Raw genomic sequence first — 22,486 nt, forward strand, 5'->3', positions numbered from 1 at the left:
GAGCTTGGAACAAACCCTCTGCCCTTATCTCACCTCTCCCCTGGTTACCCTGCTAGCCTGGCAGATTTATAACCCAAGCTGCTGGCTAAAGACTTTACAACCCTGGTAATTACCAAGGAATTTACAGCCCCAGCCTGCACCACGCCAGTGCTGGCATCTCCCTGCAAAAGATGACATTCAGGTACGTCCATAGTAGAACACAGAGAAAAGAAATGGTTGCACAGCTACTCATTGAGGATGGGAAAATGATGACAAAGAAAAGGTAGAACTGCTCAATTCCTACTTTGGCTCAGTCTTCTCCCAAAAAAGGGTCTATGACCCTCCCGAGAAACATGAAGTAGAAGGGGCAGGATTGGAGCTTGAGAATGATAGACAAATGATCAAGCAATACCTAATCACTTTGAATGAGTTCAAATCGGCAGGGCCCAATAAACTGCATCCTAGAGTATTGAAGGAACTGGCTGAAGAACTCTCACAGCTGCTGTCTATTATCTTTGCAAAATCGTGGAGGACTGGTGAAGTGCCGGATGACTGGAGAAGAGCTAATGGTGTCCCTATCTTCAAAAAGGGCAGAAAGGAGGAACCGGGGAACTACAGACCAGTCAGCATAACAACAATCCCTGGAAAAACTCTGGAGCAGATTATAAAGCAGTCATTCTGTAAGCACCTTGAAAACAATGCAGTGATTACTAAAAGCCAACATGGATTTATGAAGAACAAATCCTGCCAAACTAATCGTATCTCTTTTTTTGATCAGGTAACCTCTACTGTGGGAATGCTGTGGACATAATATATCTCAACTTCAGCAAAGCTTTTGACAAAGTGCCCCATGATCTTCTGATTAGCAAGCTAGCTAAATGTGGGCTGGATGGAACAACTATCAGGTGGATCCACAGTTGGCTCCAGAATCATACTCAAAGAGTGCTTATCAATGGTTCCTTCTCAAACTGGGTGGAAGTAACGAGTGGGGTACCACAGGGCTCGATCCTACGCCCAGTGCTCCTCAACATTTTTATTAATGACTTGGATGAGGAGGAACATAGCATGCTTATCAAATTTGCAGATGATACAAAACTGGGGGGCACAGCTAATACCATGGAAGACAGAAACAAAATTCAAAGGGACCTTGATATCCTGAAGCATTGGATTGAAAACAACAGAATGAAATTCAACAGGGATAAATGCAAAGTTCTACACCTAGGAAAAAGAAACCAAATGCACAGCTATAAGATGGGGGATACTTGGCTCAGCAATAGACATGTGAGAAGGATCTTGGACTTGCCGTTGATCACAAGCTGAATATGAGCCAACAGTGCAATGTGGCTGCAAAACAGGCAAATGCTATTTTAGGCTGCATTAACAGAAGTATAGTTTCCAAATCACATGAAGTATTAGTTCCCTTCTATTCAGCACTGGTTAGGCCTCATCTTGAGTACTGCATCCAGTTCTGGTCTCCGCACTTCAAGAAGGATGCAGACAAAATGGAACAAGTTTAGAAGAGGGCAACAAGGATGATTGGTCAATGGGAAACAAAGCCCAATGAGAAGAGACTGGAAGAACGGGGTACATTTAGACTGAAGAGAAGACTGAGGAGACATATGATAGCACTCTTCAAGTACATGAAAAATTGTCACACAGAGGAGGGCCGGGATCTCTTCTCAATCGTCCCAGAGTGCAGAACACGGAATAATGGGCTCAAGTTGCAGGGAGCCAGATTTCGACTGGACATCAGGAAAAACTTCCTGTTAGAGCCATATAACAATGAAACCAATTACTTAGAGAGGTAGTGGACTCTCCGACACTGGAGGCATTCAAGAGGCAGCTAGACAGCCATATGTCGGGAATGCTTTGATTTGGATTCCTGCATTGAGCAGGGGTTGGACTTGATGACCTTATAGGCTTCTTCCAACTCTACTATTATATGATTCTATGATTCTATGAGTATAACAGTGCTTCCAACCTGTCACTATTTTTGGGTGGGATTCAGTTGTATCCCAGCAAATTCATGCTGTGCAGTTAAAGCTGATTTAGAGCTCATGCAAAACAAACTTGTTTCCCCAAAAGATCCAACTTTGTGCAATAAGAAAAGTGACAGGATAATGCATTGGAAAGTGTGCTTGACCCTGTGTCATTTAATCTGTAATCTCTCTGCAAACAAATCAGATTGCATGCTCATTCAGCAGGTTGTCTGGAAGTAGGAATGGAAGGACTGTCATTTTGGTTCCCTTGGTTTCTCATTTTTCCAATCTTAAATTCAGTTCTCCACATTTCCACAACAATTTGTGGATTTTAAAAAATCCTCATGAAAATTCTTCAGCATTTTAGTGCACGTTTCTCTTCGTAAATACATTTTTAGGTAGTTTTTACTAATGTATAAATTTTCGCAAGCAATTTTTCTTAATATAGTTTGTGTGCATGTCATTTTCACTCAAAGATTAATTTTTATTCACACATTTACCTCATATATGCATCTTTGTAAACAGTGATTGGAGAACTGCATCGCACAATTTTGGTACGTGCGAATCTTGAAGGATGGCGCTGTTTTCGTTCTCATGTTGCTTTGGCAAGTGCAAATTTGATAGATTTGGATAAAAATGCAAACTGAATCAAATTTCTCCTCCATCCTTATTTGGATGTGACCTAATATTTCTCATATGTTCAAATGACATGCCTGGTGGGGAGTGGAATAACAGTGGCAAGCGATTAAGGTCTGAACAGACGCACACACACACACACACACACACAGTCTACATACTTTAAAAGATGGGAATAAGGCTTGTATTAAGCAAGCTGCAAACAGTTTTGTTATAGAGCTGATCTACACATTGCTAGAATAGTGGCAGAGTGAGGACGTAGGGTTCTGGACTGTCCTACTTCTGACTGCAGATGTGGGGAATCACATTTTTAATGCTTCTCTATGTGAAAAGCCCCCTGGATTTTTTTTTATGTTTGTATGTTTTAAAGAGACAACAGGGAGAGGGCCAATTGCTCACACTTATCACTGTCATGTTTCTAAATTTATCTCAACATCCATGAGGGCAAGAAACTGTTGTTTTTTAAGGAAAATTTGTTTTGTTTTGTTGTACTGGGAACTGCAGTTTGTTTAGGATGCTGAGAGTTGTTAGGAGACCCCTATTTCCCTCACAGAGCTACATTTCTCAGAGTTCCTTAGACAGAGGGATTGATTGTTAAACCACTGTGGGAACTGAGAGGGGAAGAGGGTCTCCTAACAATCCTTAGCACCCTTGCCAAACTACAGTTCTCAGGATCCTTTGGGGGAAGCCGTGATGATTTAAAGTGATAGTGCTTTAAATATATAGTTTAGACAGGGCCTGACAAACAACAATATAAGCAATCAATTAAACAAGTTTTTTTTTTAAAAAAAGCATCCTACAATTAAAACAATTCAGCACCAAACAAACAAACAAACAAAAACTCTGAAAGATGAGGGACACTTCGGTGAGCGAATTTGGATAAGTGTGAATTTCGAAGAATGGCTGTTTCCGTTCTCATTCAGAAAGTGTGAATTTCATAGATTCGGCTTTAAATGAAAACTGAATTGAATTTCTCCCCTATCCCTAATGGTACAACTGCAGGCTATATTTGCTTTGACACAATTTCATCTAATGTCCTCACAAAAAATCAGAATGAATGCTTATAAAATAGCCAATATTGTGTAATCTCCCTGCAAACAAAAAGGGACGAATGCTCAGTAATCCGGAAATCAGCAAAGCCAGAACAACCTCAAACCACAAAATAGTGGCCATAGTCACATCATACATTTATTCCATTATTATTCCAATTTAAACAGTCATGGTTCCCTGCAAAGAATCCTGTTAAGAGTAGTTTGTGAAGGATGCTGAGCATTGTTAGGAGAGCCCTTATTCCCCTCATAAACCTAAAATCCCCAAAAAGGCTTAATAGTCAGTCCCTCTTTCCAGGGAACTCTTGAAATTGTAGCTCTATGAAAGGAGGAATAAGAGTCCCCTAACAACTCTCTCCTTCCTTCAAAAACTACCCTTCCCAGGATTCTGTGCGAGAAGCCATGACTGTTTAAAATGAACTAATTGTGGAATAAATGTATGGTGTGAATGCGGTCAGTATCTGCACACACAGAATAGTTCTTCACCCTCTGCCTGAACATGCTATGAGATGGGGAAACAGAAGTAGAACCTCCTATAATCTGGATGCCACTAGTGAAAAAACCCAATGCTGCATTTCACAAAGGCCTCTCCATCATGGCTTTAGTGTGTGGACTTATACAAGTGAAGGCAGTCCTTCAGATGACCCATTCTCAAACCGTGTAACATTAGTTTAAAGATAAGAACTAGCACTGGACCTGGAAACATATGAAGTTTCAGTGCAGGTGATAAAACACTAATGTAATATTTGTCATGTGACCCACTGGGTCCCATCAGCAGCTTTGCACCAACTGCAGTTTCCAAATTCTCTTCAAGGGCAGCTCCATATAGGAGCAGTAGCTAATCACAAGAAACCAATGCAGGTGTAACTACAGTGGCAATTGTCCACTTTTCCTGATACCTCAGACTTTGAACTGAATGGCCTCTCCACAATCCTCACCCTTTACAGCAAGGACGTTGTTTCTTGATGCCACCAAATTGACTTATTTTCTCAAGTGCTGTCTAAAATCACCTTATACTGTACAGCAGCTGAAGTCTGCTATGTAACCTAACTCTTTCAGAGTTGTGAAACGATAGGATGAAATAAAGTAAGGAGTGGCTACCTTTCTTGGGGTGGGACTAGGGAAAAGTTTAGTTGGAAGACAAGCCATATAGTTGCAGCAGCAACAGCAGCTTTCAAGGAGAACCTTTGTACCTTCAGGAGGACAGACTAGAAGATTTGAAACGACAAAGGGGAAGCAGATATATTAAAATGGCCAGCATCATGAGCACTGCAGGGAAAGTAAGTAGATGATTTCTTGTAATGTTGGATATTCATCCCAAAAATGCATAGCTCCTAAAAAAAATAAGAATAAGAATAGACTTGTTGTGCTATGGCCAGGAACAACGAATTGCTTCATCCAAGAGAATCCAGAAATTTCCTTCTGTTTTACTCCCCACTTCTTTGAAGACCGTGCTCTGATGTCGTATCAGTGCATTTGAAACTCCCTGTAGTTCCAGATGTCATTAGCTGTGTCATACAGACTGATAGGTGTGGGGATGTTGTTCAGGAAGCATAAACCCAAAGGCTTCACCTACCTTTCCAGGCAAGATTAACATTGCCTGGAGTTGGTGGATTGATTGGTTTTTGACTCCTGGGCTTTTTCTTTACATTAAAAACAAATTTGCTACTTTTATAATAGGAAATCTTCCTTCTACCATTTATTTGTCACAGAAATATTGAGAAACTACCCGTTCATAGAAAGGTGATATACAACATGAAAACATAATACTACTATAATAACACCAGTGAAAATATCAATAGCATATCAATAAAACAGATTAGTTAAAAAAAATCAAATCCCAAAGGCCTCCCTGAACAGTATAGTGTTTGAAAGACATCTAAAAGAAAGCAGAGATGACTCCTGCCGAACTTCTGTTGACAAGGAGTTCCACAGGGCAGGGCCTGCCACAGTAAAGGCTCAGTCCCTGGCAAAGGTTGACCAAACCTCAAGGGCATAAGGGACCACCAAAGTGCCCCATCAGAAGACCATGGCAATCAAGGTGGAGTATAAGGAGTCAGGTGGTCCTTAAGGTACTTTGGACTGAAGTTGCTTAGAGCTTTGTGGATTAACACAAGACCCTTGAACCTGCAACCAGTGCAGTGCTCTCAGTAAATGAGTAACATGTTGCTAGTAACCTGCTCCTGTGAGTCTGGCTACTGCATTCTGCACTAGTTGAAGGAATCAGGTTTTCATTTGAAATTGGAATAATTTCATCATTTCATTACAGGGGTTGGACCATAGTTCAGTGAGAGAGAGCATCTGCCTTGCACACAGTAGGTCCCAGATTCAACCTCTGATGTCTTGAAGTAGGGCTAGGAAAACCTTCAGCATGAAACCCTGGAGAGCTGCTGCCAGTCAGTGTAGACAATATTGAGCTGGATGGACGCATGCTCTGCATTAGAATGCTAGCTTCCTATACTCCTGTATTATTCCTATGAGTGTTTTCTAAGGCTTGGTCTACACATGCCACAGCAATGAGACGGAAGAAAGCCAAGGTGGTAGAATCAGCTGCACTACTTCAGACTGAACGTGTGGGGAAATGCCTTGCAAGCAGAAATGTTTTGGCTGCAATCCTTAACAGCCTTGCTAGGCAATTAGCCCCAGTCAACATTGTAAGAGTAAACCCCATTGTAAACTGCCCTAAGGAATGTGGTTATTAAGAAATATTAAACTACAAGTGGGTGTCACTTAGCGTTGACAGGTCCCTGCCCTGAGACTGATCCTGTATCTTTAGGAGAAGAGAAAGTCAGCCAAGTGCAGGTGTTCTTGCAACAATGTAATGGGAAAAACCACAAGGTGGAATTCTCCCTTTCCCCTGCACAACTTTTAAAGATACAGAAGACCTCTTGGAGGCTGGGCCTGGCAACCAAGAGGTCTTCTGTATCTTTAAGTTGTGCAAGGGGAAGGGAGAATTCCACCTTGCGGTTTTTCCCATTACAGTGTTGCAAGAACACCTGCCCTTGGCTGACTTTCTCTTCTCCTAAAGATACAGGATCAGTCTCAGGCCCTGAGCCTGGCAACCCTAGTGTCACTTCTGAGTAAACATGCATAAGATTGCACTGTTAGTTAACTACAGAAATACTGTATGGTCTTCTATTTATTTTCACAGGTCATTAAATGCAAAGCTGCCATTGTCTGGGAACCTAAGAAACCATTTTCTATTGTGGAAATAGAAGTAGCCCCACCAAAGGCACATGAAGTTCGCATTAAGGTAAAAGAGACAAACAAAAACTGTATTTGGGCAGGTTATTAGTATCTGTACTCGGGATAGAAGAGAAATTCAATTTGGTTCACATTTAAAGGTGAACCCATCTAACTTGCACTTTCCGAAAAAAATATGAGAATTGAAACAGCCATCCTTTGAAATTTGCACTTCTCCAAATTTTGCACTGCAGTTCTCCAGCCAAGTATTGTGTACAAAAATGCATATCCTGAGGGAAAGTGTGCATAAATATGCACATATTAGTGAAAATAACATATAAAAGGCATATTAGAGCAAATTGTTTTGCAAAAATATGTATATTATGCAAAATTGCTTATAAACATGTTAGAATAAATTTGCACTAAACTGCTGATGAATTTTCATGAGGGCTTTTTTAAAGAAGAAATTGCAAACTGATGTGGAAATGTGGAAAGCCGAACTTAAGCTTGGAAAAATGAGAAACGGAGAGCAACCAAAACTAACAAATTCACCCCTCCTGAAGGCACACCGTCACCCCAAAGCAGCAATCTGATCCTGGAACAGGAGCTCTGATTCATACATGAAGCTCAGATTCATGCAAGGATGACTTTGTAGACTGAATCCTTCAGAAGCTCCATGTGAGCATCAGAGCACAGTATGCACAGGAAACTCTGGACTTCTGAAAGTCAGCTTGCCATTTGGTGAAATGCTGGAGCCAAATTGAAACGACTTGGTCATAATTCCACAAGAACTGAGTAAAGCTTTTCCCCATTTTTAGCTTCCATCTAATATCCTAAACATGACCCAAAAGAGATATGCCCAACTAAAATAAAAATTGATGACATAAACAAAGAACCTGGTGTTCTTTGTTGAAAGTCAAACTTCTGCATCATGAAAGCCTTCCCCAACAGGTTTGTACTAGCTTTTAGGTCAGTTGTAGGCCAGCCAAATCTGGAGATCATAGGTCTGAAATATCAAATATGACACAATCATTTGCATATTTGAGGGCAAAAGAATATTAAAAAATCCAATTTAATGTCCCACAGTCCAGTTCTTATCCACTTCCTGTCATGTAAAAGTCACTAGACTGTATGCACACTAAAAACTTAAAATGGTTTAACAAGTCATTCCTTCTCAAGCAACTCTGTAAGAACCATGTTTTTTCTTCTTCTTTTTTCTGAAGGGGGATATCTAGGGACATCTAACAGAGGTGGGAACCACCCATCCATAGGATCTGCATTTTGTCAGAATGCAGCCTCTGTTTGTTAGCCCTCATTCAGCCCATGACTGCATCCAGGCACCCATTTAGGACACATGGCCTCTCCTGATTCAGATGTTACAGAAAAACAGAAAAACAGCATCTGGTGACACCTTGCTCCAAATCTCTTAATGGCTGCTCCCCAGCAGCTTTATAGAGGTATTAAATAGCACTGGAGAGAAAATTGTGTTCTATAGCACCCGACAGATTAACTGGGCCAAGGCACAGTCACCCAATACTACTCTCTGGAACTGACTTTGTAAGTAGTAGTGAAACCCCTGTGAAACAGCACCCACAACTTCCAACTCACGGAGATGGTCCAGAAGGATACCACAATCAATGGTATCAAAAGAAAACCAAATAAGGTTATCTATCAGGGTGATTAAGACTGATTCTGTCCCCAAACCAGGCCTGAACCAAGACTGGAATGGGTCAGGGTGATCTAAGAGTGCTGAAACTTGCTGGTGCCACCGTCATAATTATGCTGGGCCCACCCCTGATGTGTTTACATGGGGTCAGTATCATCATAATGTACATGATGTCTGCCACTCTGCCCAGCATCACTACTGGGCTGACCTTCAAGTCTTAATGTGACAGAAGCAGCTCTGCAGCAGTGCTGACCACATTCCTAGCCCTAACATGGAATCTACACCACCCCCACTCCAAAGAAAGCATGTCAGGAACAGGACTGGCATAATGAACATGGCGGTGCCAGCAAGTTGAGGAACAGGCCCAGTGCCATGCTGCTGAGTACATATAGCAAGAGTTGTTGCAGCAGCAGCCTGATGATAGCTGCAATGGGCCCTACTGGGGCCCTAGCACTTGTCCAAGTATGTCTAGAGATGAGAAGGTCCAGGAAAAAAACTGAAAATTTTGTGGAAAATCCAGTTTGTTCCCCATTTTCCCCAATTTTTCCAGGAAAAATACAACAGAAAAACATTTTCCCAATTTGTTTCTGGGTTTTTTTCTGGGCCTTCACATCTCTAAGTATGCCACATGCTAGATCTGGGCTTGGCAGTTAAACTGGAAGCCCATATGAATTTGTTACAGATACATACCCTTATTGGAACAGGTACCCACACCTCCAGTAATATGTTACTTACTTGATGACAGTCCAGATATTTTAGCTAATAGGGAATGAAGCTGCTAGAGTACTAACTGAGACCAATCACTGGGAACACATCTTGCTGGTATTAAGAAAAAACACGCCTCAGCTTGCTTCTGGTTCATTTCTGAGTTCTGTTCAAGAGGTTGGGGCTCACTCACAAGGTCCTTTGTGGCTTGGGCCTTAGTTATTCAAAGGAATCCCTGCTGTAACATCACCCTGCTCCTATTTATTTATTTCTTACATTTATATCTCACTTTTCCTCCAAGGAGTTCAAGGTGGCCTACAAACATGGTTCTCCCCCTCCCAATTTAATCCTCACAACAACTCTGTGAGATAGGTTAGGCAAAGAGACAGTGACTGGCCCAAGCTCACCCAGTGAGCTTCATGGCCAAGTGGTGATTTGAACCCTGGTCTCACAGTGATGACAGGTGATGCTCCACTTTGAAGTCCCAGTTGTTGGGACTTCAAAGGACTGTTTGAAAGCCCTTCCCAAGGCTGCTTGCAAATGGCTTTCAAACAATTATTTATTTTATTTATTTATTAGATTTATATCCTGCCCGTCCTCTCAGTAGGAGCCCAGGGTGGCATCTACCTCCAATCTTCAGAGCCTTAAATGAGCAACATGAAGCTGCATCAAAGAGCAGCCCTGGGAGGGAGAAGCAATTTCCATTGAATGGGAGACACTTCTCCTCAAGCAAAGTGTGTTCCCATTGCCTATCAGCTGAGGGGCAGATGCAAGTGCACCTTGCTCCAGCAAAGTAAAAATCTGGAGCCCAATTTGAACTCCCAATTGTTCCTTGGAAGCTCCATCCTTACTCGCCCTATGATGTTGGGTGGGTGAGCATTGCTTCCCAAGAACAACTTCATGAGCCTAATGGGGACTCTAGGTGGGCCAGATGTGATCCACGGCCAGATTCCCCATCTCACCCAATCAATGAAAGATCCCAAAATGACATATCATGTCCCGCAGCCCTTATATACTCGTTCAGTCACTGCACTCCAGAGGAGAGGGCCTCCTGCAGATACCAACTTATCAGGAGATCTGTTCTATTTGATTTGGGCCTTTAGTGTGGTGGCATCTCAACTTTGGAATTCCCTGCATTTATACAGTATACAGGTGCCATCTCTATTGTTTTTTCAGCACTTATTGAAGACCTTCCTTTTTCAATAAGGCTTTTAAGTACAGATCTTTATCCCAGTCTGTATCTATATTAGACTGGAAAGTGTTTTTAACATATGAAATTAATTGTTTTTATGTATGAAATTGTTTTTAATTGTTTGTGTATATATGTATATATATATATATATGTTCGTATATATACACATTGGCTTTTATATATGGTATTTTTTTAATTTTTTTTACTGTTGTTGTTTTTACTGTGAAATTGCTTCTAGATATTTTATGGGAAACAATTCATAAATGGAATAAAAAAATAAAATCTTTCTCCTGTATTCCAGGTTTTGGCTTCTGGAGTCTGTCGCTCAGATGACCATGTGTTGAGTGGCGCATTAAAGGTGAATTTCCCCGTTATTCTTGGTCATGAGGCAGCTGGCATTGTGGAGAGTGTTGGAGAAGGAGTTACCTGTGTAAGACCAGGTATGGAAAAGCATAGAGTACAGCAAGAGAATACCAACCCACAACTTTTTTCCAGTAATGATAAATTGAAACTAGGAGAGCTAACCAACAGGAGGGAAAAATGACCTAACCATGGTTTTCTTTAGGGAAGGGGTTGGATCTGGGTCAGTCACTAGATTGTTTTTATGTAAATGCCAGAATTTGGAATCCATTGCTAGACATTTTTGAACAGGCGTCAGCAGCATTAGTTTTCACTTAACTGTTTATATTATTATTATTATCATCATCATCCTATTTTTTACTCACCCTCACCATGGGATCCTAAGGTGGGTTATAACAATTTTAAAATACAATATTAAAATCATTTAAAACAAATTACATTCAAGAGAATAGGGAGGGACCTAATATATAAATCTCTCTCAAGTGTCAAAGGCGAAGTTAAAGTGGTTTGTTTTTAGCATATGACAAATCTACATATTAAAGGTGCCAGATGCACCTCTGAAGGAATCTAATTCCACAGTTATGGACTGCCATAGAGAATGCTCTCTCCTGGGACACCACCCCTGAGCTTCTGAGGGTGGTGGAACTACCAAAAGGATCCCCTCTACTGATCTCAACACCTGAGACGGTCTGTAGGGAAGGAGGTGGTCTTTCAGTTGTTTAGGGCTTTAAACACAAATGTGAGCACCTTTATTATTGATTGATTGATTGATTGTTTGATTTATATCCCGCCCTTCCTCCCAGCAGGAGCCCAGGGCGGCACTGAATTGGGCCCAGAAATGAACTGAACATGTGCACATGCAAATTCGCGCACATGCATGAATTGTGTGCCCCTGTCCCCATGTACACTAAAGAACCAGGTTGTTGGAATCGGTGTGTGCTCCCCACTTCACGACTTGCTGCGTGAGAGACCTCAGAGTTCCTCCATAACTGCACCCACTGAGGAAAGGCAGGCAGGGTGGTTGGCAGCAGAGTAATGTAGCGACCACAAGTAAAGAGTTTAGAATTTTCCTACTCACAAGAAAAATACAACCATGCAAAATTTGAAAAGCAGATCCATCTGTCTCATAACATTTCCCACCATAAATGTTTTAGACGCTGGAGTTAGTACTACAAGAGGGAAAACTGTCCTGAGACACTCTGAATCTTTACAGGTAGAAATTGTTGTGACATTGTTGAGTACAGTGCTAAAAATGTGCAGTGCTTATATACCTCTGTGCAAATGAGAATAGCACGTGGGATGTAGTTTGGGGGCAATAAAGAGAAGCTAAGAACCAATTCAGGGTAGACTGGGGAAATAAAGAGAAGGAAAGGGCAGCTTTTATGTTGTGATGATGCATGCCAGTGGTGGGTGGAACCAGAGGTAAAAGTCTTTGTCCAGAAGGCAACATTGATGCAGATTCCTATATACACCCCCTGCTACATGCATACACACGTACCTACCTTCATCCTGGCAAGCAAGACATGTTATCAAATTTTAAGGGCACATGCAAGTGAAGCAAAAGCACCTGGGGAAGAGGCATGGCCTGGAGAGAGTCCTGAAGGCCAAACAGAGAAGCTTGGAGGGCCACATTCATCCTCCAAGTCCCTGCTCTAAGAGATTAACATTAAGACTTACCTAACTAGGTATGTTCATAATTTCAGCCAACTTTGTATTTTACTTGTGTCTACTCTTCATTCTTATCTGGAACCTTCAAACAGGCTGATGATGGGTTGTGTTTTTTAATAATTTCCAGGTGATAAAGTCATCCCGCTCTTTGTCCCACAGTGTGGAGTCTGTAGCAGTTGCAAACATCCCAGAGGCAACCTGTGCAAAGAGAACGAGTGAGTTTATGTTATTTGCAACAGCATTAGAAAGACTTGTAATGCATCCATTGATTTTATTGCCCTTGATTAAAACCACAATGCAAAAATGTGATTTCCCTTTCTGTATCTTTAAGACTTGGCTTTACAGGATTACTGAATGATGGCACCACCAGGTTCACTTACAAAGGGAATCAGGTTCACAATTTTGCCAACACCGGCACCTTCACAGAATACACTGTGGTGCATGAGAATTCAGTGGTCAAAATTGATGCTGCAGCTCCTCCAGAAAAGGTGTGTCTGATTGGCTGTGGATTTTCTACTGGCTACGGTGCTGCCATCAATTCTGCAAAGGTAAGAATTAGAACATAGGCTCCGTTAACCTTCAGCATGGGGAATTGGTGGCAGGCCTGGAGAGGAGCAGGTGGGCGCTGGCATAGAATCAGGCCTTCAAATTTCAGGAGACTAAAGCTGCTTTCACACTGCACTTTATTCTGTTATTCTGACGATTTCTTACCTGGTAACTTGCCCATTATATTTGATCTTTCACATGACATACAAGCTAGTTCTGGAATTCTAGTGGAATATAGTGCAAGTATAGCGCAAATGTTCATGATAAATGATACCAGAAATAATCTGTTTGCAAGATTGGGAACCCAGAAAATCATAGGAGTTTTTCACTAGCTTCAGCCGCTTATGTGACAGGCATCCCAGCATGCAGTGCATTCCCGCCCTTTAGGTGCCCTTTTTTTTGCCTGATGAAAATTGTGCTGGTATTCCAGCGTAGGCACGGGTGGCGGCAGCATTTCCCACACACACCCCTGTGTCTGTACAACTAATATATACATGTATATGTCAAATGCTAAAAGGAGAGGGGTTGCACGGTGTATAACAGATGAGGAACTAAAATAAGTTGTTGCTCATTGCAGTTTTGTGAAAGACATTTGCACGAAATGCCAGTATATTGGCTGAAAAAGCTACTGTTCCGTAACGCAACAGATACTCCAGTGTGAAAGGAATTTTAGAAATCGGGACAGAAGCGCTACTATTTTAATCCATTAAACAAATGCAATAAGCCCCATGTCTGAAAGCAGCCTAAAGCAAAACCATACCAAGGCACAGAGGGCTACTTATCATTATCATCATCACTATATTATATTTATATTACTTTTATATTACTTTTTACTATCAATAATAATTTCATTTATGAATCGCTTCCTATAAGGTATTTTGAAGGGATTTCCAATACATTAAAAACATAGAAATGCTCTACCACTGATCAATGGCCCTTCCCCAAATATCCACCTCTCAGTGACAAGAGTTCCCAAGGTTCTACTGATAACATAAAACCATCTGCACAAAATTAAATAGATAAAACAGTCAATAAGTTTGATAGTTGGTTAAAATTGTATATTGCTAAGATTCTCAAATCATGTTTTATTATTTTTGTGTGGACATAGGTGGAGCCTGGTTCTACCTGTGCCATTTTTGGTCTGGGAGGAGTCGGTCTGTCAGCGGTCATGGGCTGTAAAGCGGCTGGAGCTTCCCGAATCATTGGCGTCGACATCAATAAGGATAAATTTCCCAAGGCTAAAGAGATGGGAGCCACTGAGTGTGTCAACCCTCTGGATTTTAAGAAGCCCATCAATGAAGTGCTGTTTGACATGACTGATGGTGAAGGTGTAGACTATTCATTTGAAGTGATTGGGCGCACAGACACCATGGTACATGCATGAAGATAACATTTTAGTGGTACATCTTAAAGGGGGGGTATTCTGTATTAAGGTGAATCAGTCCTTCCCTGGTTCCTGCTTTTTACTAGGTTCTGCTTCAATAATCTACTGGAGCAGGGATCTTGGGTTTTCAAATAGTAGAAGTTGCTGGGGTTTTAAATTGGGGGCTCTGGGAGTTGGACTTAGGCACCTTTTTCCCAGGGCCACCAGTGCAGCATGTAAGCAGAGGGAGCTGCTGGCCTTATCCTTGCTGCACTCTAACACCACCACTATAGGTGGCCTGAGAGGGTCTCTGCCAGAGACTGACAGTTTTCAGTCTAGCAGGTGACCTTGCAACTTGAGGAACTGATATGGCTCCCACCTTATAAACATGTGAATAAAATCTCACTTTATATGTCTACTGGTGGTGTCACCTGGTTCATACTTTAGGGCTCTGGGCTTTGGCTCATAGCCTGCAGCTCTCAGCCTGAGGTATAACAGCTGGGAAACTGAGGAGCAGCTTTCCATTTCCACCACTCATGGAGACCAGTCAGCAAGCATGTGAGAAGGCATCAGAGCAAATCACTATCAAAGGCCACTTTGGACATCCACCTTGGTTGGCGTAAGGACAAAGGCTGAATCCTTTTAATCCTAAGCGTTTAGGATCATGTACATGCCTAGAAAGGATGTGGTGTTGGACTATTTCTCCTTGTAGTATCTATTAATATTGGAAATGTTCCTAATTTTATGGGTTTTTTTAAAAAAAACACCTTGTGGGGGGGTTGGCAGTTATTTATACTGATTACTTGTTTCCCTATACAATTAGAATGGGCATGGTAGTAGTGAGAGCACCAATTAACCCTCACTTGGGCAAACATTTTTAGCATCTCTGATTGTTGAGGCTTCTAGACCTTAAGTCAGGGGTGGGGAACCTGTGTCCCTCCAGATGTTGCTGGATGGCAACACCCACCATGGGCTTCTGCTGGGAGGAAGGGTGGGATATAAATCAAATAATAAATAAATCATCCCTTACCATTGGCCAAGTTGGCTGGGACTAATGGAGTCCAATCACATCTGGAAGGCCACAGGTTCCCCACTCCTGCGTTAAGTTTAGGATTGGAGAGAGAGACTTTCAGCCTGGAAAGACTTTCATCTGGCCCTCCTATTCTGTGATTAGATGTCTTACACTGTTTGGATTGGTTATTGATTTCTGTACATTTTAATGTACTTTATGGTATATTTCGTTGTTCACTTTGGTAATGCTTGGGCTGAAAAATGATATATAACCACACAACAACCATAATCAATGCTGGCTCAGGCTAATGGCCCATTTACTCCATTACTTTGTTCTCACAGTGGCCACTCTGATGCCCAGGTAAGTGCAAATTTTGAAGGATGGCTGTGTTTCAGTTGATAGGTTTGGCCCCAAATCAAATTTCTTCCCCAACCCTCATTTAGAGGCATACTGCCTCCGACAGTGGAGGTAGAACATGCAAGTGAAGTTGGTGCTCACAGACTGCCTAAATCTGTACTGGAATATCTGCTACATGCCAGCTTGCTTACTAGTTGTCTGAATCCAGTTCACCAGCAGAAGGGAACTTTACTCCTTGCTTCTCAGATCCTCTAAGCTAGAAAAAAGCCTATGTAAATAAGCTAGGAAGGGTTCTGTTAGACCATGGACCCCCTCCATTCAATTGCATCAAAATTGTTTCATCCTCCACTCCTTGATAAACACAGTGGCTTGGATCCTAAGACATATTAACTTAAGGAAGGCCCCATAAGGAAAAAATCCCATCCCCTCCTTCTCCCGTGCCCAATCACATGAACTCCCAAAAAAGCTTTCTGGAGGCTCTGTGCCTTGTAGAGATTGTGGATGGGATGTGGCAGCTCCCCCCAATCCCCATCTCATATTATTCAGGAGGGCCTGAAGGCAACACAGGTAGCTGTATGTTCCTTCCATGGACTTTCATCAGTTGGCTTACCTTAGGATCCAAGCCATTACCACAATAGAGGATTTGGGGTATTATTAGAGCACTGTTCTTCAACCTTGGGTCCCCAGATGTTGTTGCTCTACAACTCCCATCAACGCCAGCCAGCTTAACCAATGGCCAAGAAAGATGTGAGTTGTAGTCCAACAACATCTGGGAACCCAAAGTTGACAAACAGTGTATTAAGAGTATTTTCACCCAGTGCTATCAATATGCTTTGAACAGTGAAACTTTTACATTGAGAGGTCCAACTTTTCAAAGCAAACAGTGTCATTGTGAGTATGGAAGGTATTTCTCCTTGGCTTCATTAAGGTGTGATGCCTTTGGATTTACCCCAGACTGCTGCCTTGGCTTCCTGTCACAACAACTATGGGACCAGCGTGATTGTCGGAGTGGCCCCTTCAGCATCTGAGATTACCTTCTCCCCGGCACTGATCTTCACTGGCCGCACTTGGAAAGGATCTATATTCGGAGGTATGGCCTTACAAGCTTTATATCAATGGACTAATAGAGGCTCTTTGTTTGTTTGTTTGTTTAGTGCTTATGGGAATGTAACATTTAGAATCCACTGCAGCACATTAGTCAAAAGCACTCTGGGTTGCAATGGTACAACATCAATGCTGGATTCCTCCCCTCCAAAAAAGCACATACTAGCAGCGATAGCCAGTGGCCATTGGAACTGGTTCAGAACAAGGCAGCAAGAAATGCAGAGCCAGAGCCAATGACAGGCAAGCTAATTCTAGCTTTGTCTCCATCCTTCTCCATGCTGAGTTCCACAATGACAAAACTGAGGAAGTGCCACCCCTTGGTCTGGCGGTAAGGAGGCAGGCAGGTGGGGGCTGGCTGAGAACAGACTGCGGTTGGTGGGGGAGTGCCCCATTTGCTCTAATGGACCAGCCTCCACTGCATACTAGCTCCAGAAAACGGATTTTCCTCAGGACCACAGTAGGGGAAGAAAGGGTTAAATCCTCTCCTACACCATGCCTGCCCTGATCTATGAATTATCCATCCCCCAGTTGATGCAATTTACATTTTTGTTAAAGCCTGCACTTTAAAGATGCATTTAAGATCACATATAGTTTGGCTCTCTGTAAGCTCTCTATGCAGGGTGCATTCTCGGTCTAGAGAAAAAGCCTATAACTACAACATTACTATACAGTAGTATCTCCACTGAGAGCCAGTGTGGTGTAGTGGTTAAGGTGTTGGATTGTGACCTGGGAGACCAGGGTTCGAATCCCCACATAGCCATGAAGCTCACTGGGTGACCTTGGGCCAGTCACTGCCTCTCAGCCTCATGAAAACCCTATTCATAGGGTCGCCGTAAGTCGGAATCGACTTGACGGCAGTACATTTACATTTTAGTATCTCCACTAACTCACCCTGCAGTGGATCTGTCACAATATCGAGCCTCATCACATTGTGCAACACCTGTACAAAGACTGATCAGACTGGAAATCTGTGGGACTGTCAGACCTTTAACCAACATTTCACATTTTTAATGGCATTGTAATTAGAGAGCCATGACCTAACTGTGTGTTATTGTTTCCAGGTTGGAAAAGCAAAGACTCTGTCCCTAGGCTGGTTTCAGATTTCATGGGGGGAAAGTTTGCTCTAGATCCATTAATTACCCACACTTTGCCTTTTGATAAAATCAATGAAGGCTTTGAACTGCTCCGGTCAGGAAAAAGGTAAGGTCTCTCTCTCCCCCCCCCTCATGATTTTAACAAAGTGGCTTAGAAGGGTAGTCTATCTTGCAGACATAAAATGGACAAGTGGGATCTGCAATGCAATGTGGAGGGCACAACTGTGGTGGGGAACTGGATCTGGCCAGTGGGCTGGAACCTGAGTTTCCCTAACCACAGCAGGCTACTTTGACAGGTGGGCAGGGGCCCGCCCACCTGTCAGTTGCCTGACATCACTTTGACATCAGGTGACCAAGTTTTCCTTTGTAGCATCGCAAGCCACACTACAAAAGAAAATCCAAGCAAAGTGAGGCTTGAAGTTACTCCCCATCAATTGATAGGAGGTGACTCCAGGCCTGCCTTCTGCAGAGATCAGCTGCGCAACTCAATTTCCCAGAGAGATTGGAGTCATTGCCTAACAGCTGTGTACATGATACTCCCATTCCATTCATCCACCTTTCTGGTTTTCCATTCCACACACATACAACAGACCCTCCTCCAACTTAGTTTTTATTTGTCCTTCTGCAAACCTTGGTGTTTCCCCAGAGCAGCTGATCTCTCTCTTGTGCTTAGATGTTTTGGCTCTGACTGCATATCAATATTGTTATTGTTGCCCACCCTTCACCAGTAGGTTCCAGGGTGGATTAAAATACAGTATTAAATAAGTTTAAAATACAGTATTAAAAACCACTAAACACATTACATTCACAGGAATAAGACAGGGGCTAAAAACATACATCTCAAGTGCTGAAGGCCAGGGTAAAGAGACGCATCTTTACCATTCACCCAAAATTGTACAGTGAAGGTGCCAGACACATCTCTGTAGGGAGGGAATTCCACAACCTAGGGGCTGCCACAGAGAAAGCTGTCTCCCTGGCCACCATCCATCTTCTGGGGGTGGCAGAACTATGAAGAAGGCCCCTTGTGCTGATTTCAGCACCCGAGAAGGTCTGGAGGGAAGGAGACGGTCTCTCAGATATTTGGGACCTAAGTTGTTTAGGGCTTTAAACACTAACAAGAGAACCTTAAATATGGCCCGGAAATGAACTGGCAACCAATGCAGCTGTTTTAAAACAGGAATTACATAAGTAATGCCACTCACCTCTGAATATCAGGAAAAAGAACACCTGAATTGTTACGGCATTTCATGAAAGAATCCTAGCAAATTGAATCCCAAAATTGAGGAGAGAGGAGGCTCTGGAGAATGTTAACAGAATTCTCAGCACCCTCAACAAACAAGTATTTCCAGGATCTGTGTGTGTGGAAGGAAGCAATGATAGTTAAACTGATTTAAAGCCAATAGAAGTCTGTAAGGTAGGTCTGTAAGGCACTAGAAATCTGACGTATTCCTCTAAGTTTAAAAAAAGTCCTATTCAGACATTTGAGCAAATGCATGAGGGCTTAAACTGAGGAGGATGGGTCCTGATTATGACTTACTGCTTGCAGGGAGGGCTCTAAGTACATTAAATGGAACATGCTTAGAAGTCCCCTTCAGACCTTTGCACTGAACATGTGAAGTTCTGAAGTGGAGCCAGTGTATGGGAGGACATTGGGGGGGTCTTATGTGTGCATCACCTCTCCAGTTTAATTCCACATGCATTCACTCTAACAGCCAAGTAGGGATTTAGCCTTTTTCCTATGACATAGATTTAACACTGTGTTTTTTGCAACTACAAAAATCTATAGACAAAAAAAAGAGCTTAGTTTGACCAGGGCTACATTATGTTATTTTATTTATTATTAAATTTATATCCTTCCCTTCCTCCAAAAAGGAACAGAAGGTGGAAGGAAAAATAGGCACCCAAAAAAGTAAAAATAAATAAATAAGGGTGTTAGTTAAACCCTTGTAGAAACAATGCAATGCACTAATATGCTTATAAAGCAAATGTGGATGTTCCACAAGCAAGACCTACAATAAAATGGTAATTGATCAGCATCCCTCTAGTCAGAGCAAGAATTCATTTATAAACTGAAATTGATACCATTTTGGATGGAGCAATGAAATTACATCCATATATTGTTTACCTTGATGTTTCTGTTAGGGACGCTTGAGCCTTTGTATTCAAGCTTCCTGTGATTGCATAAATGAATTGAACTGAACTATTGTGCTTGTTGTTATGCAATTTTCCTCCTTGTAATCAGCTTTATAAGCTTATCACCAGGCTGCTTTTTTCTGTAAAGGTACTAGCTATGTACTTATAAGAACATCTCTCCCAGTATCAACCAGCTTGGGCATTTTCCTTTGAAATTTGTAGCAAGATCTTAAATCTGAAATATTATCTTATTAATTTTCATCAGTTAAACAGATTATCACCCTTTCATTTAAACTGCCTTCTGATGTTTCAGTATTCGCAGTGTCCTGGTATTTTAAGGTCCATGGTGGTGAGGACAGTGGCCTTTGCAAGCTGAGTTTCATCAGATCAACAGATTACACATTGCCTAACAGGACATCTGTGGAAATGATTGGATTCTGCTGTGTTGCCAGTAACAAAGCTACTTTATCAACTCATGGGTTGATCCCAAGGCAACAATGTTTTTCTTCTACATGGAACAGAAGAAAATTACTATAAATACAAGATGTCCTTTGCGTTGTGGTTCAAGCTTTCAGTAGTGATGGATATCCTGTTCAATGAAGCAAAAACACAAATAGCAATAATCATGTATTTCAAAAGTGAAACATTGGCCAGTTTAGGCAGCTGCCCTAATGCAGTGGGACTTATCTGACAGTACACAGGCATAGGACTGATAAGTTAATCACTATGCTGAAATCTGTCTACAGAAATAAATGTGGTGTCTTTTTACATTGTTAATTAAGATAAGGTATTCAGCTTTCTCAGCGATGCACAAGTGATAAAGATTTCCTGAATACTTATTTTAAAACATGCTATAATTCTGGGATTTGGCTTTGTATATATTGATATGAAATGTTGGCAATGGTTAAAAATAAAGCTTTCGCTGTTTAAATTTCAGTGGCCTTGCATCACTAATACTGTTGTCTCTCCATGTACCTTTGAACATTTAAGCAGAAGTATAACCAGGAAGAAATAATTGATATCATTCTAAAATACATTAAAAGGTTCTTTTTAAAAAACCTATATGAGGCTTTATATGAAACATGTTCCATTGTTTAGGAAATGTAACTTATTTAACCCCTAAAATGCCCTATTATAGGGTAGAAGGGCAGGATATAAATATTTTAAATAAAATAAATAAATAATAAAATGTTCACCCAAATGTGTAAAAGCACAAATTCTATAGGGTGTGTGTGGGGGGGGGGTGTCCACTCCCAACAGTCTGAAAGGAGAATAAGCACATTCAGCTAAATGCACGTAGTAGTATTAGATGGATCATATAGAAGCGTATAAGGACATTCAGCTGAATGAGCTTAGAATCTTCCTTCAGACCTTCATGCTGAATGCACAAATGTCAGGAGTAAAGGGGGCAGGGCCAGAACACATGGGGACAGTGGAGTCAGGGGTGGCACATGTTCCTCCTGTGCAGTTTGCGCGCTCACATGATCAGCTGAACACCTGAATACTTTAAGTTTAGCATACACAATGCCTTTATAATACATGCACACACACACGTCAGATGCCTCCTTGCAACTACAATTGTAAGTCTATAATTATCATCTTCTAAAACTGCCTCTGTCCAGGTGTCAGTAGTGAGAAGCAGGATACATCCAATCTCAGCTGTACTCCACATTGCAACATGTTTGCTTTGTCCCACAAAACTAGCATCCCACAAGGACAGGGAAGATCCAGATTCAAATCCCCCACTGGTTGAGGTAGCTCCCACAGCCTAACCTACTTCAGATTTATTGTGAGGATAACGTTTGCAGGTGAGAACCATGGATACCACCCTGAGTTCCTTGAGGAAGTGTGGCATAAAAAGTCACAAATAAAGAAATAAACCTCTGGACGCTGCCAGAGCTTGGGAAAGTTACTTTTTTGAACTACAACTCCCATCAGCCCCAGCCAACATGGCCATTGGATTGGGCTGATGGGAGTTGTAGTTCAAAAAAGTAACTTTTCCTAGCTCTGCGCTGGAGGCTATTCTTTCCTCCCCTATGTCCTGTCAGGGATGTCTCTCAGACAGCCTCAGCCAAACTAGGACCCCATTTTGAGAGGCAGACAGGCAAGCCCCAGCTGCAAGAGAGGGAATGGCAAAAGAAAAGATGATCATCTGGGTTGGGTAACAGGACGAGGCTGACCTTAGAGGAAGAGATACAAAGAGAGAACACCAGTATGGTGGGAGAGATGAAAAAGTCTATTCCACTGTCAAAGAGCAACAGGAGAACACATCCACTCCATCTTCTGCAGGACAGCCCTTCAGATATTTGAAGGCCGTTATTATGTCTCCTCTTGATCTTCTCCATGTTCAGCATACCCAGCTCTTTCTATCATTCCTCATAGGGCTTTGTTTCTAGACTCCTCCCCATCCTGGTCACCCACCTCTGGATATGCTCCATAGAATGGACAGCATAAATGTGT

General features: G+C 42.0%; 1 protein-coding gene across 1 annotated transcript; it reads left to right on the top strand.

The window, feature by feature from the left end:
- The first annotated feature begins 4,768 nt into the window (after nt 1-4,768).
- LOC133363623 (alcohol dehydrogenase 1B) lies at nt 4,769-20,962 on the top strand. The gene is made up of 9 exons (XM_061582890.1): nt 4,769-4,923; nt 6,795-6,896; nt 10,691-10,829; nt 12,545-12,632; nt 12,749-12,965; nt 14,072-14,335; nt 16,650-16,785; nt 17,861-17,999; nt 20,340-20,962. Exons 1-9 carry the CDS (start codon nt 4,894-4,896, stop codon nt 20,362-20,364), a joined length of 1,140 nt encoding a protein of 379 aa, XP_061438874.1. The 5' UTR covers nt 4,769-4,893; the 3' UTR covers nt 20,365-20,962.
- The last annotated feature ends 1,524 nt before the right edge of the window (nt 20,963-22,486 follow it).

The sequence above is a fragment of the Rhineura floridana genome, chromosome 9, assembly GCF_030035675.1.
Source record: "Rhineura floridana isolate rRhiFlo1 chromosome 9, rRhiFlo1.hap2, whole genome shotgun sequence".
Classification (NCBI taxonomy): Eukaryota; Metazoa; Chordata; class Lepidosauria; order Squamata; family Rhineuridae; genus Rhineura; species Rhineura floridana.